Source organism: Schistocerca cancellata, chromosome 2 (genome assembly GCF_023864275.1).
Source record: "Schistocerca cancellata isolate TAMUIC-IGC-003103 chromosome 2, iqSchCanc2.1, whole genome shotgun sequence".
Lineage (NCBI taxonomy): Eukaryota > Metazoa > Arthropoda > Insecta > Orthoptera > Acrididae > Schistocerca > Schistocerca cancellata.
Window position 1 is genome coordinate 1,152,304,016 of NC_064627.1, and position 22,463 is coordinate 1,152,326,478.

General features: G+C 43.2%; 1 protein-coding gene across 1 annotated transcript in view; it reads left to right on the forward strand.

The window, feature by feature from the left end:
• Nucleotides 1–942: 942 nt before the first annotated feature.
• LOC126163192 (cytochrome P450 9e2-like) overlaps nt 943–22,463 on the forward strand; it is a 66,680-nt gene continuing 45,159 nt past the window's right edge. The window contains exons 1-2 of the mRNA XM_049920144.1: nt 943–984; nt 18,571–18,958. Of these exons, the coding sequence (XP_049776101.1) occupies nt 18,574–18,958 (385 nt within the window). The 5' untranslated portion in view covers nt 943–984; nt 18,571–18,573. The remainder of the gene's footprint in view (nt 985–18,570; nt 18,959–22,463) is intronic.

Genomic DNA, 22,463 nt, shown 5'->3' on the forward strand with positions numbered 1-22,463 from the left:
GTGTCATCCCACAAGAACTAAATTTCATAGGTAACACAAAAAAGCTTATTTCGTCCCAGACAGTTGAAGTGTTTGAGAATTCTGTAATGAACAATAACTCTGTAATCCGCAATTCAGAGGGTGAGGGGGCAGGGGAGGGGGGAGCGGTAGGTAGACGCACCTGTCGCCCTCCTCCCACGCTCCACGCGTCTCCCTCCCCGATGTCCATGCTTCCTTCGACACAGTATACACTTCGATTTTTCAGCAACCACCAAAACCACCAGGATTCTATTTTGTTCAGCATTTTAGGAAACTGTTGTTGTAGCACCGCCCTCGGTCTAACGAACGAAGTAATATGAATAGCCGTGCCGCAGTGACATTATCGAGGTATCATTTCAAAATGGGATTCTTCCAGGTGAAACATGAACGTACGCTGTGTCTTAAGCGCACAAAGCTTGCTGTGATGGCCGTTTCTCAGAAAATGTGTTCGTTTAGGAAAAATCATTGCACTGTCGCATGAAACCAAAAGATTTGTTGATAAGATAACGAGCAGGAAACTCGCTGGAACGCTGCTATAAGGACTGTTCTGTCACTGGACTGAAAAGCGTTCTCCAAACACGAATTTCCGAAAACATGTAAGGTAGATGTTACATCACATGACGAGGGACCAAATCCTGCTCTTTGCAAACACAGGGACTACAGTTTACTGCTGTCTCATTTCATTCGAACAAGTTGTTTTTGTAGGCTACGCCGCTTATCAGAGGAGATAGTGCGTCGCTTTTTATGGGAGCGTATGAGGTCGACCCTGAACACCGTTTAGTGCTCTGGTGGCCGCCCCTCCCCCCCTTCCACGGACTTTCCTCAGGCCATTACTCCCCTTCCCTCCCCCCCTCCCCCAACCCTAGAGCATCGCTTCATGTAACAGCCAGTCTCTGCGCTCACTGTTGGCAGAACTGCCTCTCAGGAAAGCGCTGGCAGCCCTCTGCTGTTGCTACACCTACGCTGGTGAGTGCTAACCTCGTAAGCTTCTGCTATCACCGATACTGTTCGCAACGAATCATTTCTTGATCGTCGGTGTAGTAAAGTACAGTTGTACAATGAAGCGTTAAACATCTAAATCCTTGACAATACCGGATCTGAAAGTCCGTAACAACACGTTATTCGTACAACGATGAACTTGTTAAAGCAGAACCTTTGAGATATGGCAATACGCTTTATGCCGGCTGAGTCAGCAATGAGTGTCGTATTAAGTGGCCGTATTCCAACACCTGTAGTACCAAGATTCGCAAAACTGTATTGTAAGTGTACGGTTATGCTACAAGACACGTTCAGTAGAAAGGCAGCAGAAAATTATTATTCAATAACGATTAGCTTTTTCACTATTTCACATAATCTCCACCAACAGCTAGGCATATATCTGATCGCTCCGTGAAGTAATTTCAAGGCTGAATAATTCTTGCCCTTGGTAGCTGCACAGGGGCAGTGCATATTTCGCACAGAATGCGTAACCTGGTATTGTCTTCGAGCTTGATACAACGCTGAAAATCCTTTCATCTCGAACATATTGTACAAGAAAAAAGCGTTTCATAAATGACTAAATGCACAGATCTAACAAAAACGTTATGCAAATGAACGATCGGCAACGATTTTTATACGTCTGTCTTCGCAAATGTGATAAGCTAATTAACCCGTGCGATATATCATAAAGGCATGGGACAAGTCAGTTTATAGTTTTTAAGTCAATTAGTACTTAATTCAGCTGTGGACAGTGCGGTGAGCTGAAGCTGTGAATTATATGCTTCTTCCCAAGTGGCATGAATTCTGATCTGAAGATGTTATGTTTGGAGTAGCCAAAATGATTGACACAAAAATTGTAATATTGAGAGCTGAGCCGGTGTTCTTGGTTCTTACCGTATATATTTGTGCCGTTTTCTGTACCCTTCGATCTACGATAGCAATTTCCTGGTGGTAGAGGATTTACAGAGAGGCCAGGTAGACATCAGGTTCTATGATACAGCTTTTATCGGCGAACACAATCAATCTGTTCCGTCTAAGCTACACTATCAACTTACACACCTGTTTACCCGGAACGCGACGTGTACTTATATCACATGGTAAAAATAAGAAATAAACGGAGAGAGTTCGAAATCACAGAAATCCGAGCGAGTAAGAAAATTACAAAATGAGGCAGACTCAATCACAGCCCATGCCCTAATAGCATGAATTTTAAGGTAGTACTGCTATATCATTGCTTTGTATCATAGTTAACCATAGGAAAACTGGATAGAAATTCTCCTATTTCCATTTGCAAACCGTAAAAGTAACAAAAGCTGCAACATCCAAAAGTTGATGATCGAAAGGGGATTTCCAATAACATCGATGAGGTTTTTTTTCAGTCAACGGTAATGCAGATAAGCTGTCAACCCAGGCCATTGTCATTCATTTGTTGCAGTAAAGCTTTATGTTGCCACTGGTTTTTAAGCCAAGTTTCACTATAACACTAGCGAAAGGCAGAACCGCAGAAGCATAAATTTACGTTACATAGGGTTATAAATCTTTATAGTGTGTAAATTATGCAGAAGACAGATTGTAAACTGAAAGTTTTGAGGTAAGGATCCAATGGTTAAATTACAGGATTTGAACAAAAATGTGGGAACACCTCGAGAAATGCATGCTCGAACATAAATGCAGATGCTAGCCGAGCCCACAGGTTTCGCCGTTCTACTGGAGCACGAGCGGCGGCTGTGCAGTGTCCTCAGTGTGTTTCACGTGTCAGCCGTCTTCTGTGTAGTTGTGAGCGCACCATGTCGCAGCTGAGTGAATTCAAACACGGGCAACTTACTGGTGCTCGTTTGGTGGCCACTTCCGTTACCAGGGAGCCGAAGGTGTTTAGTGATACAAGAGGCTCAGTATGGAAGATTTATACCGCATGCTGGGAAAGTGTAAAAACATCATCCCCTAAGTAACAACATGGAAGAAGGTGTTTGCTGAGTGATCGTAAAAGACGGTCTTTGAAGAGAATTGCAAAAGTCACTGCAGGACTGAATGTCTCACTCTCGCATCCCCCGAGTAAAACGACACCAAGGGAGCTCCGTAAGCTGGGAAGTTCAGGGCGGGCTGCAATTCCAAACCCACACTTCAGTTATCGAAATGGCCGTAACAGGGAAACGCTGTGTCGAAGCCACAAAACCTGCCTGCCCTTAGTGGGCACGAGGACGAACTGCCGCGTCCCCCTGGCCACCGCTGCCACCAGACCTCAACATCGCTGAGGCCCTGAGGTCTGCTGTCGAGAGGCCGTCCACCTCCACCGTCGTGACCTCAACCTGCGACCATTTTGTAGGGAGAACGGCAGGCGCACGGTCCTCTTCAAAACCATACCAGACTTACGTCTATCCAGTCCTGGGCGACTGGAAGCTGTTTCGAAAGCAAACAGGTTTTCTCCGCTGTATTAGGTATGGCAACGCGATGTGTTTTTTGTGTTTCCACATATTTGTCCAACCCCTGTATGAGTTTCAGGCCGAACGAGATCCTGAATAAGTGGTACATGCGAAGCGCCTCTTTCCAGACAGGTTTCACAATAAACAGCTGTATCTCTCATTAACGTTAATGGCGCTGACTTGAAAAACAATCCACAATCGTCTGTAACACGCCCATAACAGAATTTATCACTATTTACTGGTCCTGACTGATTGTTGAAGATGATATATTACTCGTTACTCGAATTTGCTTACTTTCATTTATTGTACGATGCGGCTGCATGCATTTTCCGGAAACCCGGATGAATAAGCAGCGAAAAGAAAACAAAAAGATTAAACAGTATCCATCAGCTTTCCCGTGAAGTGTACTCTTCGACGAGAACAGTATGTAGAACACTTGCGGAGCATCGTTACGCCCATGTCACAAACAACGCGTGGTTGGGCCAGATTATTTGGAACCAATAACTCAGTTCTGTAAACATATTATATAGTAATGGGTTCTTCGAGACTGGCAACCGTTACCTTTATCATTTGCTATGAGCTGAACTACCTATTACAAAGTGTAAGTTACTTGTTTAAAAAAAATACTCCTTTCCAACCACTAGTCCCTGTCTAAAGCATTCAAGTTAGTCAACTTTACTACATGTGTAATATTGACACTAACGTTGCAGTCCATTAAAAAATAGGGCATTTCAGAGAAAATTCGATTTCTGTAATGCACCCTTTTCACTGTTCTTATTAAGTACTGTCTTTAGTAATAGTCGTTTATAACGCTTCTTAAAGCGAATTTCCTGATGTAAACTACAAATTGCCTTTTCACGACACCAGTCGCTTAAAAAAATCGCACTGCCTGTAGGTCACACACGAGTATGGTAAAAAATAAACATCAACAATATTTTACATTTATCACCGTCACATCACTACTCTCTCGTAATGGGAATGATGCAGTGTGAAAAAACGTGAAAAGATTTGAGAGCGCTACTTTAATCTCATCCGATAACTAATTGAAATTAGTGATGCATGGTCTTATAAGACTTCATTTGATACTTCCTGCCTTTTTCTTCTAGACAAATTACGTCAACAACGTGTCTCATTGTTGCAGAGGCAATTACACTCACACATTGTAGCAGATACACTGACCAGGCAGAACATCATGACCGCCTACATAATAGCCGCTTTTTCCACCTTTGGCACGGATAACTGCGGCGACGCGTAGTGGCTTGCAAGCAACGAAGCCTTGGTAGTTCGCTGGAGGGAGTTGGCACCACATATGCACACACAAGTTACCTACTTTCCGTAAATTCCGAGGAGGGGACGCTGACCTCCGACGCCACGTTCAATCACATCCCACATATGTTCGATCGGGTTCAGATCTGGCGAGTTGGGGGGGGGGGCAGCAAATCAACTAGAACTCACCACTGTGTTCATCAGACCACTTCATTGCACTCCTGGCCTTGTGTCATGGGGCATTATTATGCTGAAAAATGCCACTGCCGCAGGGAAACATGATCGTCATGAAGGAGTGAACGTGATCTGCAAACAGATCAACCAAGAGCACAGGAAGACAGTATTACCATCAAATTGAATGAAAACTTTACGAACAAAAAGTCAGAAGTTGAAAATATTTTTAATAATCATTTTCTAAATGTTGTGGATATAGTAGGATCCAGGTGTTCATTAGAAGATGCTAGGCTGTTAATGGAAGAGGCCATACCTATGCAATTTGATACAATTGAAATCTCACCCACTTCTCCCTCTGAAATTAGGAAAATAATAAACTTGCTTAAAAGCAAAAACTCACATGGAATTGATGGCATTTCCAGCAAAATACTAAAAGCTTGTTCTCAACAGATAAGTAAGATTCTCAGCCACCTGTGTAATAGCTCTCTGGAACAGGGCATTTTCCCTGACAGACTGAAATATGCTATTGTTATACCTTTGCAAAAAAAGGGGGATAGATCTGATGTCAACAATTACCGTCCAATCTCCCTTCTAACAGCTTAATCCCAAATTTTTTAGAAAGTAATGTATTCAAGAGTAGCTTCACATATCTGTAACAATGAAGTACTAACAAAATGTCAGTTTGGTTTCGAGAAAGGTTTTTCAACAGAAAATGCCATATATGCTTTCACCAATCAAGTTTTGAATGATCTGAATAACCGAACACCACCCATTGAGATTTTTTGTGATCTCTCAAAGGCTTTTGATTGTGTAAATCATGAAATTCTGCAGGACAAGCTCAAGTATTGTGGCATGAGTGGGACAGTGCACAAACGGTTTAATTCGTACGTAACTGGAAGAGTGCAAAAAGTTGAAATAAGTAGTTCTCCTAATATGCAAAGATCAGCACATTCCTCAAACTGGGGAACTATCAAGAATGGGGTTCCACAAGGGTCAGTCTTGGGTCCTTTGTTGTTCTTAATATATATTAATGACTTGCCATTCTATATTCATGAACAGGCAAAGTTAGTTCTCTTTGCTGATGATACAAGTACAGTAATCACACCTGACAAACAAGAATTAACTGATGAAATTGTCAATACTGTCTTTCAGAAAATTACTAAGTGGTTCCTTGTAAACGGACTCTCACTGAATTTTGAAAAGACACAGTACATACAGTTCCGTACAGTGAATGGTATGACGCCATTAATAAATATAGACCTTAATCAGAAGCATATAGCTAAGGTAGAATATTCAAAATTTTTAGGTGTGGCCATTGATGAGAGATTAAATTGGAAGAAACACATTGATGATCTGCTGAAACGTTTGAGTTCAGCTACTTATGCAATAAGGGTCATTGCAAATTTTGGTGATAAACATCTTAGTAAATTAGCTTACTACGCCTATTTTCACTCATTGCTTGCATATGGCATCATAGTTTGGGGCAATTCATCACTGAGGAATAAAGTATTTATTGCACAAAAGCGTGTAATCAGAATAATAGCTGGAGTCCACCCAAGATCATCCTGCAGACATTTATTTAAGGATCTAGGGATATTCACAGTAGCTTCCCAGTATATATACTCTCTTATGAAATTTGTTATTAACAACCAAACCCAATTCAATAGTAATAGCAGTGTGCATAACTACAATACTAGGAGAAAGGATGATCATCACTATTCAAGATTAAATCTAACTTTGGCACAGAAAGGGGTGAATTATACTGGCACTAAAGTCTTTGGTCACTTACCAAATAGTATCAAAAGTCTGACAGATAACCAACAAGTATTTAAGAAGAAATTAAAAGAATTTCTGAATGACAACTCCTTCCACTCCATAGAGGAATTTTTAGATATAAATTAAGAAAAAAAATTTTAAAAAATTAAATAAAAATAAAAAATAAAAACAACACAAAAAATAAAAAAGTTGTTACATTAACTTAAGTATGTTGTTAAATTAACTTAATTATGTCATGTATTGGAAAATTTGATTCGTTCCACATCATTACGAAATATCGTATTCATGATCCATCGAACTAGTATTAATTTAATCTAATCTAATCATAGCCGGCCATAGTGGCCGAGCGGTTCTAGGCGTTAGAGTCTGGAACCGCGCGACCGCTACGGTCGCAGGTTCGAATCCTGCCTCGGGCATGGATGTGTGTGATGTCCTTAGGTTAGTTAGATTTAATTAGTTCTAAGTTCTAGGGGATTGATGAACTCAGAAGTTAAGTCCCATAGTGCTCAGAGCCATTTGAACCACTTCACTGGTTAACCAAATAAAACATTGTCCACGAATGGAGACTTGCCTGTTAGACACCCTATTTTAGTGGTCGGGGGTCGCAAGAAATAGAATCCAGCCAATCTGGGCTAGCTCGTAACGAAAAATGCGGTAAAGCGAGGATTTATTGACGGAGTCCGTCGTACGGTACACACAGCTCTCATCTGACTCTTCTGTCCGCCTGGTCGCCCCTTATGACGCCTACTTAGAAGGTGAGGTTGCAGCATTTCTGCCACCAACAGATACAGTATGGTGAGGCCGAGCCACTGAAGCGTGACAGTAAGGAAAGTCAAACAGTTACATCTTAGAGTTTGCTTCCAAATTCCACAACGAGTGAGAGGCACTTTCTCCCATGATGCTGCGTGTTACCTTCAGCAGTTCTGTCCTTTAGCAACTCATTACATGACGACCACTCAGTACTTACGTATTTTATTTTCAGTTTCCTCCCCGACCGCCACGTCGGATTAACAGATTTGCGTTCACACAGGTCGCCTTATCGAGATGTTACCATAGGATGCCTTTATGAAATATTATTGAGAAATAAACTTTTTGTCACAGTTGTGAATAAATAATAATTATTAATACAATGCCATTCATTTTCAAACGACCTACAAAAAACGGAACAGAAGGGAACTGAAGCATATGAGATGTGGTTCTACAGGAGAATGTTGAAAATTGGGTGGGCTGATATGGTACGGAATGAGGTGGTTCTTAGTGCAATCGACGAGGAAAGTAATGTGTGGAAAACATTCATAAAAAGGGACATCTGTTAAGAATTCCATGGAGCTAGAGGGAGCTGTAGAGCGCAAAAATTGTAGAGGAAGACAGAGACTGGAGTACATCCAGCAGATAGTTGACTAAGGTCGTAGGTTACATCTGCTACTATGAGATGAAAAGGTCGGCACAGGACCAATCACAAGACTGATGACTTGGAAAATAAAGTAAATTATGTGACGTGTTTTCGGGAAGACTGACAGGGGGCAGAGGAAGAACAACTAACCCAGTGAAGCAGGTATGTATCGAGGTGCCAGTGATGACAATATCTGCACTTATACTCCTCACACCCTGTGCTCTTACGAACCACCATTGGCTTCAGTATAAAATGTTGCTTCAGTCAGTATTTTGAATGTAAACTTTCTGATGAAGTCCCCATCTAAGCGGGTTCAAATTCCAATCATGCTGTATCTTAACAAGGAATACAGTACTGCTTCAGTGCGTCACATGTCACAGTTTACTGTACACCCGTAGCTGACGGAGGAGGAGTTCTACATGTCGTCCTCACATTTGTGTGCGATGCTGCTCTTGTATCTCCATTGAGTGCCTCAGGATCATCTCGTGAATCTTGGCGAGACTGTACAGCTCGCTGCCTCCAGTTCTGCAATTATACCAACAGGAATGTTAGAACAGCAGCGAAATGTGCGGTGCGCCACCGTGCATGTATCACATTCCCCAAAGATGGGTTAGTAGTGAAATTTGATTCTGATCAGGTGGGGATGAAATCGAAAAATTTTCGTTTATGATACATTTGCGCTATCTTGGACAATTACTTCCATGAATAAAGAAATGTCACTGTATATGAGGACCACTCTTTTCTACTATTAATCACTAAATTAGATAGCAAATTAGCCTTAGCATAAGATAATGATGTAGTAAGTATTAGCTGACGGATTTCTCATGTTGTTGTTATGTACAGCCTCTATAAAGCACGAACTGTGACGTGATGAGCCACAGCTGCAAAATAACCTGCCTCAGCCAGAGTCAATATGCATATATTGAAACACGATGTGTGCGGTGTATGTAACTAGAATAGTTGCGTAAGACAACTCTTAAACTGATAGCACTTGTTTCAGCCTTGCTTATATAGACTGGCGCAGAGAAACTGGATAATTTTAAATAATTAGCAAACAAAACTGTATTTGATGCTGAAATGTATTTTGCACAAGAGTGGAAATTTTATTATGTAACACGTTTCAAAATTACGTCATTAAGTGCTGCTCATTTCACCATAAGCATTCAGAAGTCGGTTCTGGAGCTTTCAAACAATGCGACGCAATGGATTCTCTGCGATGTTGGCGGTGTTTTCCTCAATGTGAGTGTTGAGCGAAGTAAGGTTTTTTCGCCCATAAAAAGCTATCACACACAGAGAGGTCTGGAAATCATGGCGGCCAACCGATGTTAGCATTTCCTGAAATTTTGCGATCCCCAAACAAAGTTTCACTTAGTACGTGAACAGTCTGCCACTGTGTGATGTGGCTCTATCCAGTTCAGACCATGTGTGCTGAATATCAATATCTGGGAGAGAATGGAGCCTTGGGCCAAAAATTTCTCTCTGATATTCAGATAACATGGACACGTTACACTGACAGTGGGACCTTCTTCACCGTCAAAGAAGTCAAGGAGCATCACCCCACGACACGACACTCCAGACCGTACATTAACTTTAGCACCGCTTAACCGAAGCTTGTGAAGCGCAGTTTTGTTCCAGTAACGCATGTTCTTTTTTTTTTCGCTGATGTAGTTAGGTGAAAACGGCTTCATTTGACATGCAAAAACTTTCGGTAAAGTTAGCATCCTCAATTATTTTAACCAAGAGAATTCCACAAAATTGTACGTGCAACAAATGCTCATTAGGATGAATTTGAAGATTGTGGAGTATGCTTTGCACTCTCCGGCGTCAGAGCCCCGATGACGAGGCAATTTTCACACCGAAAGACGACTCCTTACCATTGCATCCTGCGCAGCATCAATGAGTTCGGGGCTACGAACGGAAAATAAGAATCTTCTAGGCTTTATTTTTCAGAGCCGATCCATTCTTTTCAAAGAGGGATGTCAAATTAAACATATTTCAGCCGTCTAGTTTCCAAACTTATTTTATTTGGCTACCAGTTTTACCGATTTACTACGCCATCTTCAGGCCCGTGACCGACGTGTACGAAGATTCCACCTCGATTCTGATCAAAACAGGGACCAGCAGTCCCGCTATTAGCAGATGTCTGCTTGCTATAGCGATACCTGCAACCATCATCTGCGTGCCGCCTGAACAGCCGCTGTAGCGAGCAGAAATCTAGTAACACCTGTATTGGTGGCCCCCTGTTTTGATCACAACCGAGGTGGAATCTTCCTACGTTGGTCAGGGGCCTGAAGATGGCGTAGTAAATCGCTGAAACTGGTAGTTTGGAAACTAGACGGCTGGAAGGTTTAATTTGACATCCTGTATCTAAAAGTCGAGTCCCGCAACCATCTCTGAAAAGATGGATATACAAAGATTCTCTGCCAAGTTACGAACCCGCGTTTTGATCGTGTGTGCAGAAGGAACTTGACCACAGGCCGAGATCTTATAGTGGCGACGAAACACGCTTTTTGCAGCTGTCACACTGTCACTCAAGACAATGGCACGGTCCGCGCCGCTCCAGTACCCGACTGCAACTAAATATCCATTATTATTCGGCAGTTTGACATTTTCATCTCATTTATTGAAATCTACGCTGCCGCCAGCATCGGCTTCAAATATTCCCATTTCTCCGCGCCACCCAATATTTGATGCAGTGTCAGTGGTAATGTCTGGTGTTGGTTCAAAGTGATGACAAAACAGGTATATATAAACTGAACCAAGTATTTAATTTACTCGTTAACTGTAAAAGGAAAGATATCTCAGACATGAACAGGACCCGAGGACCTGCAGCCGTAGACATTTTTTTCGTTCCCTTGTTATCATACCATTGCCTCATCCCAGAAGGGCAAGTGTGAGCTGCCTGTGGAAAAATACTCCACTCTTCAGCCAAAGAAGTTTAAGAGACACAGTAACGAAAAAATTTTCAAAATTAACCAGTGAAATTCTTCCTAACAGTCTTCTGACAAAAACATCGTCCCCCGCTGTTTCTGTCTCTTTCCTCAGCCAATAGGGGTGCTTCCTTTCATGACTGCCGTGCTCTCAGTCACTCTGAGGAAAGTTTCATATACAACGTCCATCGTTCTTATGTCCTTAAACCGATGTTTTGTGTAGGTCCTGCGCATTCAGCGACGTCCCACATTTTTCGACAGATTGCGGGCTCTCTTTTTCACCTGTCCGATAGCAACCTCCACTGTCCGTCCCAAACGTCGTGTCTATGTGCGAGCGGCAACAGCGCTTTCTGCTGAGGTGTGTTATGATTTCCAGCGCAGTTAACTCATGTGTGTGGTCCTGGAGATATATTCGTTAGTTTCCATACTCCAGATGGCCGATTTCTAGTGTCCTTTCACAGACATTTGTCACATCGCATATATCACTTGCACTTTCCATTTTGTGATCAAGATATATGTGTTTTCGGAGTGTAGCGTTGCCAACTGTTGTTGTGTGTTTTTCTTTCTTTTGTTTGTGTTGTGGTTTGATTATTTTTTCCATTTGTTGTGTGTATGTGTGTGTGTCTGTGTATTTTGCTGTGTATAAGTGTTTTTTATTTTATTTTATTTATTTATTTTTGTAGTAATATATATATAAATATGTGTTCATGTGTGTGTGTGTGTGGGGCGGAGGGGGTGGAGAGAGGGGGGTTGGGAGGAGAGGGAGAGAGAAGAATTTAAAGCAACTAAGGGAAAGACGGAAAGCAGAAAAAAATACTTTCGAATTGTGTTAATCATGTTCTTCCGAATGTCTGATGATCCATCGAAAGTCTGATACATTCTATACACCATCGTGTGTAATCGTTTTGTTGTCAGTTCCTAAATGGTTTTAGAAATTCCAATGGAATGTGATGTTTCGGTTCTGCGTTATTTGATCTTAAGTCTTCCAAAAGTCTTTTAAAATCTAATTCTGGTACTGGGTCCCCTGTCTCTCCCCCATCGACTCCTCTTTCTTCTTCTTGCACGTAATCAGAATTCCTCCTCCTCATAGAGGTCTTCAGTAAACTTTTTTAACCGATCCTGATATCCTGAACAAGGTCCGGGATTAATTTAAGGCCCGCATCTCGTGGTCGTGCGGTAACGTTCTCGCTTCCCACGCCCGGGTTCCCGGGTTCGATTCCCGGCGGGGTCAGGTATTTTCTCTGCCTCGTGATGGCTGGGTGTTGTGTGCTGTCCTTAGGTTAGTTAGGTTTAAGTAGTTCTAAGTTCTAGGGGACTGATGACCATAGATGTTAAGTCCCATAGTGCTCAGAGCGATTTGAACCATTAATTTAAGGAAAACACGTGGAAGGGTGGCCCAACTCGATGCGTCATAATGTCATTCCCAAACAAATATTTTTATTTAATAACAATTCAATCATGAGTCAACTGACGGTTACCAAGATTCTTGGGAGATACATACAAATACTTACGATTCTTAAATTAAATTCACAATGTATAAGTCCCTTTACATTATGCATAACATTACAAATAGCACTCAAAAAATGTCAACTGTGCAACACAATGGCGGCCAAACTACAAACAGTTAAATAAACAGACCTGCGGCGGCACTCTGTCCCCGCAACTAGATCACAGCTGTGAGACAATACCAAAACAGGACTCGAACATAAAAACCATTAAGATGCATACATGTCCACTGGTTATTCTGCTCTCATATGGACAAGATACAGCCAAGCTGCTCAAGGCTACCCTTATGTAAAACCGAAGCAACAGTAGTGCTTCACTGATTGGGCACAAGCCTGTTCCACATAAATCACGTTAAGTACTTAATTAAACTACTGGTCCCCTCAAACGCAATTAAAATGAGAATTAACATTAAACCCTCAGTTTTTGGTTTTTTTTTAAGAAATCAAGAAACTCAGTGTTCAGTTTGCACAAAGACTTTCACAGACTCTCACAGGGGCCTTACAATAACAGAATTACTGAGTCAATTACCTGCATATCCGGTGATACCCCCGCCGTGGCACGATACCAAAAGAATAACAACAAACCACTCAACTTGGGGCTGGAACTGGAGAACCGCAGAATCGAGTGTGACCTTCCAGTACTCAGACCTCTTGCGACGACGGGGAAGCCGCCGAAGCAGGAGGAAAGTGCGTCCCTGCCCCGGAGCAGCGAGGCAGAAACGCGTCAACTGCTGCCGACATATACCGAACAACAAACAGCAAAACAAGTCTGATGAAAATTAACGTGCACAGTAATACTGAAACGGGCAATCGATAGTTCAACTATTAAAACTTCAGTATGGGGGCGACCCGCTCATAACATTGCAAGTTTACCTCGCCAGCCATAACGAGAAGCAATGCACGAGGTCATTTAAAAGAATAATTACATAATAACTCAAACAAGATTTAAAAAATCAGGGTATACCTTTACTGGGGCCTCTCAGGGGCTACCAGACGCTGTAATTGGTATAGGCACCAAATGGCAGACGGCCGGTTACACCTATAACCCGAAGGGATTCACAACACGGAGCAAGAGAGTGTGCAAATACAAGCACGCACATGCACATGACCCATAAATACGTACCTTTACGCTAAGCACACACAACTTCAGTTACAGGCCAAATCCTATAACTCACCCCAGGAAGGGCCATGAGGTCTACAACAGACAGAAATTACAATCAGTATTATTAAAGACTCAATAATAACAAACCATGATTTCAAATACAAGGTAACATTACAAAATACTAGTTTGGCACATACATAAACCTCCATATTGAGACACACGGTGCCAAAGGGGTCAGCGAAAGGCATAAGAAACTGGATTCCTGGCCACCTCACACGGGGCAGAATTAACTATCTTTAAGTACATTACTTACTAAACAGTCTCCTAGATAATTTCAAACAAATATCAAGGAGGCCAATAGCTTCAGAACTGCAGGTAGGTAGGCACTGGATAATACTGCGCTGCTGCTCGTGGCTGCTAACAGGTTGTTCACTACATCTCGGCGTGTTTAGCACTCCACGGTAGACTGGTGCACGTCGCAAGCAGGTTGCACGCGACGAGAGCCACTCCTTGTCCACTGAAGCCGCCGGTAGCAACCGTCAACGCTGCAGGAAAACTCGGGTCCCCACAGCCCAGTGGTGAACGGTGTTAACTTGCTGAACGCCAAGTAGTCAGGCTCGCCCGTCCAGCTGCGTGTCCCACACGCCACGCACCGCCACACCGCTCCACAGGGAACAACAACCCCTCCCTCATTCCTTGTCCCAGGCCCATATTCTCCTGCAACCCTTTGTTCTACCTCCCTCATTCACTGTCCCAGGCCCACATTCTCCCGCAACCCTTTGTTCTACCTCCCTCATTCCTTGTCCCACGCCCACATTCTCCCACAACCCTTTGTTCTACCTCCCTCATTCCTTGTCCCACGCCCACATTCTCCCACAACCCTTTGTTCTACCCCTTCCCGTATAGCCGCATTCTCATCCTCCATGATTATTAGATTTTCGTCTCCCTTTACGTTCTGAATTACCCGATCAATATCCTCATATATTTTCTCTATCTCCTTCACCTTCTGCTTGCGACGTCGGCAAGTATACCTGCACTATTGTTGTCGGTGTTAGGCTGCTGTCGCTTCCGATGACAACAACCCTATCACTGAACTGTTCACAGCAACGCTCTCTAAAACCTTCCTACTGATAACGAATCCTACTCTCGTTATACCACTCTCTGTTGCTGTTGATATCACGATAATAATTTACTACTTGGTGTTTTCTGCACCATCGTAACAGCACCACTAACAAGGGACACGCTGGAGCTCGAAAGTTCGGAACCGCAAGAAACCATGCTTAGACTAACACTCGATCGTAAAAACTACAGTGGTCTGTGTGACTTCCATACAAAACTTCGCACTTCCCTGCTAGCACCATCACAGCGTATGTCGTAGCTGCACTAACAAATGCTCGAGTTGCGTGAATGATATAGCTACGTTACGAATGTGTCTTCACAACAGCCGATATAATAGTCTCGAGTGAATTTAGTAGCTGCATAGGAGTATGCATTTTAGATAATTCTCATTTATTGTTCCGTCTCAGTTGTAAACTTTTCTTAATTCGATTATCGCAGTTCGATTGTGCAAGGTCGTACATATCTACAATTCAGTATTGGTATCTGCAAATACGAACACTAGAAGCGTCTAAAATGGTTGACGTAGGCAATTTCAAAACTTCAGTTTCTTTTATCGACAGTGTTAAGGCTGAATACGGCATTTCGTACAGACATATTACTACATTTGTCACTCATAAGGACGTAGAAGACGAGACTAGTATATGTCAGCACGCACAACGGTTTGTGGAGAAAGTGAACTGGTTTTGATAAAGCTGGGTGTGGCGATAAAGAGTGTGTGTAACAGCGACCAGAGTTAATTCAATGTCTTCATCACCAACACTGCATCACAGAAGAGAGAAAACTACAGCTAGTGTGCTGAAGTCTGTACATAGTTCTATCCACAGCTACACAACTGATGCGGCTTCATCAATGACAGGTCGACTAGCAAACAGGTTGTACATCTGTTTTCAACAGGCACAAGACACTTTCCGCCCAAATATTTTAAACAAACTTGAAACAATCTGCCCACGGAACGCTCACGTGGAGGCAAGCAAAAATGGAAAAATGATTAAAGAACGCAAGAAACGTTTTCTAACTGCAGTCCTTGGAGAACAAGTGGAAAAGAGACTCTTGCTGTGTGATTCCTGGTCAGGTCACACAGATCGTACCCTTCTAAACGCAAAAGTTTTGCAAATAAAGATGTTATGCCGAAGACATTGCCATCGAAAACCACAAAATGTTGCCTACTTCTCGATGTTTACTTCTTCCGGTAATATAAGCTCTGTATCAGGACTGCTAATTCTGTAAGGCTACAATGTGCCACACCGCAAGTGAAGATACGTGATTGTTATTTCATCATCAGACTTCACTCTGTGATTTACAAACAATTTTGTGGACCGAAGTATACGTCTATGTTCTGTTAGGTTGCTGTCACTTCTGATGAGAACAACGCTATCACTAAAATGTTCACAGTAACGCTCTCTAAAACCTTCCTACTGATAACGAATCCTACTTGATGAAAGACAGGTTATGACATTGACATACCCATGCATCATTTGAAAATGTAATTAGTGTGGCTTTTGATATTGGACTGCTTAATGCGAAAGTGATTTTGAATGTAAAACAGTGGCTTTAACGAGAGGTGCACTGTGTTCTCTTCCACTTTATTTTAACCACTTCATCGGAAACACGAAACTGCTCTATGAGGATTAATATAAGCACTGACAGTTGCGTAGGATATGTGTGTTTTGCGCTATTATAATTATTTTAAGCAGAGGGTTTTTGGCACTGTTGAATGAAAATGTAATGATGTACTGACGTCATTGAATTACGTATAGTTTCCCTCCCATGGTATTAATATCTTTTTCCTTTTTTTCTCTATGTTAAAATGGCACTTGTGGCGGAAAGCAACCTTTTGCTTGGAAATGACACATACCACTGTTTTTTCATGATCGAGTGTTATTCTAGGCATGGTTTCGTACGGCCTCGAGCGTTCGAGGTCAATGGTGTCCCTTGTAATTGGACTACGCCTGTCAGTATAGACTAACCATTTTGCGTCTACACCTGCACACTTCAATACCCCACCTGCTGCCTATGGGAAGATAAGCAACTATGTTTTATTTTTTCCACATGTACTTGGAGATACTAATTAATCTGAAAACATATTACTCTTAATAGCTACAATTATCAGTGTGCTAGTAAATTAAATAATGTTCAGTACACTATCCTTAGTCACCTAACTTACTAAAGCGCTATATATTCATATATTCTAGATAGCATAGAGCTTGTTTGCGGGCCCATATTTACTGGAACAACTTGTTCCTATTATCATACACTGTTCAGCCGGAACATTATGACCAACGACCTGCTATCGATATAAACCTGTCCAGGCGACAGCAGCATCATCTGGCGAGGAATGACTGCCAGTCAGACACAAATACATCGCATTTAGTATAACATAAGCGTGCTGTCCGCTTGTAGAACGGGGAAGACGTGCGATGTATCTGAGTTTGACCGAGAAGAGACTGTGATGGCCCGTAGGCTTAGCACGAGCATTTTGGAAGCTGAACGACTTGTCGGGTGTTCGAGGAGTGCTGAGGTGAGTATGTTCAGCACCTGTGGAAACCCGGGGTGGAAACGCATCCAGATGGCGTGAGGCTGGGCGGCCACCGCTCATTACAGACGTCGGACGTCGCAGGCTGGCCAGACTGGGGAACGAGTCAGATTAGAAGATACATATACACACACATGAATAGTGCTAATAACGTTACTGAAATTTTTACTTCTACACATGCAACTACATTTAGCGGTACAAATTCTTTTTTTTTTTTTAACCAGTTCTGAAAGAGAAACTCGTCCATGGAATAGAAGTAGTTGTGCAAAAGAAATGATTTTAAGCTAGATTTAAAACTGGATCTGCTACCTGCCAGACACTTTATGTTGTTGGGCAAATGATGAAAGATTTTTGTTACTGAATAATGTACTCCTTTTTGAGCAACTGACAGCTTCAATAACGGATAGGAAAGGTCATTTTTTCCTCTAGTGTTTTACGTGTGAGCATCACTGTTCTTCGCGAATTGAGATGGATTATTTATAACGAATTTCCTTAGCGAATATGTGAACTCTGATGGTAAAACAGGACAGGGGGCGAACTGCAGCGGAACTAACACCAGACTCTGCTGCGCATAATACGAGTGTGTTCAAACACACAGTGCACCGAACACTCCTAACGATGGGACTCTGCAGCAGACAAGCCACGCGTGTGCCAGTGTCAACACTACAACATCGGCAGCTACTACTGAAATGCACACGACAGCATCCTCACTGGATGCTGGCGCAGTGGTAGAGCGTTGCATAGTCTGATGACTCCCGATACCTTCTTCATCTTGCCGTGGAAGGGCGCGAATCTGTCGTCTTGCAGGACGGCGGCTCCTCGGCTGCTGTACCACGAGGCGGAGGCGAGCCGGCGGCTCAGTGGCGAGTTCCCGCTGGTGTAGGACCCCAACTCGCCAGATCTGGACCCGACTGGACACACCCGGGATGCGATTTAACGTGGTGTGACGGCTCGTCGTCGCTAGGTCACTCGTGTGTGCAGGTGTGGTGTCAGTTTCCTCCGGCGACCTACCGACGCCACATTGCTTCCAGAGCCACGGTGTGTCGCCGCTGTTGTCCGTGCCAAAGGTGGGCATACCGGGTACTAAGTTGGTGGTCACAATGTTCTGGCTGTCTTAACCCTGGAGACTGCGTTCTTGCTGCTGATATTCGATTATAGAAAGTGAGCTGATGAGAACACCACGTACACAGTCGAAAGGCAGCATCGGGACAAACTTCCCTCTTTGTAACGGTGGTAGTGTCGTGTTTTTATATTAAGTATTGACGGAAATACATCCTTTTAAAATCATCACTTGATTTATAATGAATGCGCATTTTAATTTTTGCCTAAACGATCAGCTGCCGGCGATCCCTGCAGGCCATGACGGCCCACTGGCCCGCGCTGTGTGCGGCCCTGGCCGCCGCCGGCGCGCTGGTGCTCTTCCTGTGGTGGCGCCGCCACAGCCGGCACTTCGCCCGCCTCGGGGTGCCCTCCGTGCCGCCGCTGCCCCTCGTGGGCAACATGCTGGACGTGCTGCTCTACAGGAAGTCCTTCACCGAGATCGTCCTACACCTGTACCAGGAGCTCGACCCGTTTCCGTACGGTGGCGTCTTCTCCTTCACGATGCCGGCAGTCATGGTCAGAGACCCCGAACTGATCCGATCTGTCACCGTCAAGGATTTCGACCACTTCACCGACCACATGGACTTCTTTACGACTGACAAGTCCAATCCACTGCTAACGAGAATGCTTTTCGCTTTGAAAGGTAATACGCTCACATACACTATTAACCATTAAAATTGCAATACCAAAAATGGTAGCAAATAATAAAACTTTCCTTGTTGTATGTTTACCATACAGTAGGAACAATAGATGATTAAATTTTAAAATTTTGCACATGGTTGATGCAGCAGCCGTAGGATAAAATATTCGTGAAGAAATAATAAACAGCCTGTCAGGTGAAAAGTTTTATTTAAATCCCTTCACTATGGTTTCAAAGTTTATGAAATATCTTCTTCAGGAGAAAAAGAGTGACTAAACCGGTTAACACTGAATACATGGTAAGTTATACATACTACACTAATGAATCGTTGCGAATACAAATGTTATTCAGCCTTATTGTGTTGGATGTTGTAGAGGAGGTGCGTTGTATAGCTGAACGGTGTCAGTAAAATATAAAATTCACCTCCACAATATTAAAAACTTGCACAACATGGTGCTCGCCATTGAACAGTACTTCACCAACGTACACTAGCCTCATTTACGTAACGCTTGAGCTAACGAAAGCTTCTGGCTAGAAACGGCACTACGACGTCCATTCAAGTTATAAGGCCTCCGATTTTTTTTCTAATTAACTACTCACCCGAAATCGATGAAACTGGCGTTACTTCTCGACGTAATCGCCCTGCAGACGTACACATTTTTCATAACGCTGACGCCATGATTCCATGGCAGCGGCGAAGGCTTCTTTAGGAGTCCGTTTTGACCACTGGAAAATCGCTGAGGCAATAGCAGCACGGCTGGTGAATGTGCGGCCACGGAGATTGTCTTTCATTGTTGGAAAAAGCCAAAAGTCACTAGGAGCCAGTTCAGGTGAGTAGGGAGCATGAGGAATCACTTCAAAGTTGTTATCACGAAGAAACTGTTGCGTAACGTTAGCTCGATGTGCGGGTGCGTTGTCTTGGTGAAACAGCACACGCGCAGCCCTTCCCGGACGTTTTTGTTGCAGTGCAGGAAGGAATTTGTTCTTCAAAACATTTTAGTAGGATGCACCTGTTACCGTAGTGCCCTTTGGAACGCAATGGGTAAGGATTACGCCCTCACTGTCGCAGAACATGGACACCATCATTTTTTCAGCACTGGCGGTTACCCGAAATTTTTTTCGTGGCGGTGAATGTGTGTGCTTCCATCGACCTGACTGGCGCTTTGTTTCTGGATTGAAAAATTGCATCCACGTCTCATCCATTGTCACAAACGACGAAAAGAAAGTCCCGTTCATGCTGTTGTTGCGCGTCAACATTGCTTGGCAACATGCCACACGGGCAGCCACAGAAATGCCAACTCTGGAGGCGATCTGTTCAACAGTCATTCGGCGATCCCCCAAAACAATTCTCTCCACTTTCTCGATCATGTCGTCAGACCGGCTTGTGCGAGCCCGAGGTTGTTTCGATTTGTTGTCACACGATGTTCTGCCTTCATTAAACTGTCGCGCCCACGAACGCACTTTCGACACATCCATAACTCCATCACCACATGTCTCCTTCAACTGTCGATGAATTTCAATTGGTTTTACACCACGCAAATTCAGAAAACGAATGATTGCACGCTGTTCAAGTAAGGAAAACGTCGCCATTTTAAGTATTTAAAACAGTTCTCATTCTCGCCGCTGGCGGTAAGATTTCATCTGCCGTACGGTGCCACCATCTCTGGGACGTATTGACAATGAACGCAGCCTCATTTTAAAACAATGCGCATCTTTCTATCTCTTTCCAGTTCGGAGAAAAAAAATCGGAGGCCTTAGAACTTGAATGCACCTCGTATGACATTACAGGCGAGGAGAGTTTGCACTAGTGGATGACCTTTATTACACTAAACTAGTTTAAAACATTAAAAATTAAAATTATGGCATTTGAGACCAGATTATGTTTGGCTATGTACTTACATAAAATTTACAACATGACAAATAATTAATAAGTTACCATCAAGGAAAGTTATTGTGGTAAAATCTAAGAATATAAACTGTAAGTTATCATAAATAATAAACAATACAATAAGAAGATGAAGGGGAAGGGAGGAAAGGAGGAAGGGGAAAAGGGGGGGGGGGACAAATCAAAGGGGTAGGCAGCAAAAACCAGTGGGAGAAAAAGGAGGCTGCAAAGAGTGGGAAGGGGGAACGAAGATGATAAAACAGTATATAAATAAAAATATACATATCTGAACATCAAAACTCCAAGGAATACATTACCAGCGTAAGAAAGAATAATTAGAACACCAGCATTAAAAGATGAGGAAAAGTACATATACATAGTCATCCGGAATATCGAGCAATCTCTCTGGTATGTTAATGAGATCAGGACTCTGAAACTATCCACAAAATTCCTGTCGTTCAATTACACCTATTCATTTGAAAGTGGCCCGTCTTTGTGAACAAAATATTTAATAATTCCCCGTTCTTCTAACAGGTCAAGCCTGTGACCTCTACTTTCTTTTATACAAAAGTTCTAAATCTTCTAGTCACCATGATGTGCATTGGAAAAGTAGCGGATGGGTTCAGCACATGTGGGACTGTGCACATTTGCCCCACCGTTACTTAGCAGGTCCTTTTAATATCTAACTTTGAAGGGTCTCCCTGTCTGGTGCATGTGATGATTAAATTTGTAGGTGATCTGAAAGAACATAGGAAGCAAAATATCACAGAGCAGCCTCCGGCAGCAAAAAAGGGCTCAAATCCAGCTAGGTTCGAGCCGGACTGTTCAGATAATAGATTCCATGCTGCTTCATCTCGATGCCAGAGTTCATCAGTTGTAGAGGCTGGTGAATGGTGACATGCCAGTCTCTCGGCTAGTGGCTGAAAGATCTAGAGAAAGCTGTGCCCAGGGCAACAGCCGAAAACCCTCTGTAGCAATGTAGGTCAGAACAACAATATCTCATTGCAAGATAATGTCACGGAGATCTCAATAGTAGGACTCATGTCATCGGCCTCAAAAGTCGAAAATGTATCACATGCTCTCCAAATTACTGTTTGCGTGAACCAGAGGTGACCACATTGTATACTGTGTCATCATGCCAACGTATTGAGCCGAAATGACGATGTCGACAGAAACATGACAATGTTCGTTTTCTTGGGAGCATACACACACAGACATGACCGTCGTGACGCTGCACGCAGAATTGGGACTTTTCTAAAGACGACGCAGGGCCACTTTGGTGTCCAGAGTTGTTGCTGGTCGCACCACTGTAGACGCTCCTCTCTCTCTCCTCTCAACAGTGACCGCCACGCTGATACTCCATGGTGCTCCAGACTAGCTACAGCCAAGCCCATTTCGTGACCAAGGAAACGTGACGAGGCTGTGCGATCCTGCATGTCCAAGCGATCAATATATCTGTCAACCCAAGCACTGGACGTGTGGAGCTTTCGAGAACCAGCATGGGGCTGAGTACGATCCCCCTGGACCCATCGATTCCCTGCTCACGTGACAGTGGTGAGGTCCCGATCAACGAGACCATCAGTATCACTGAACGATAAACCGCACTCTCGACAGACCACGATC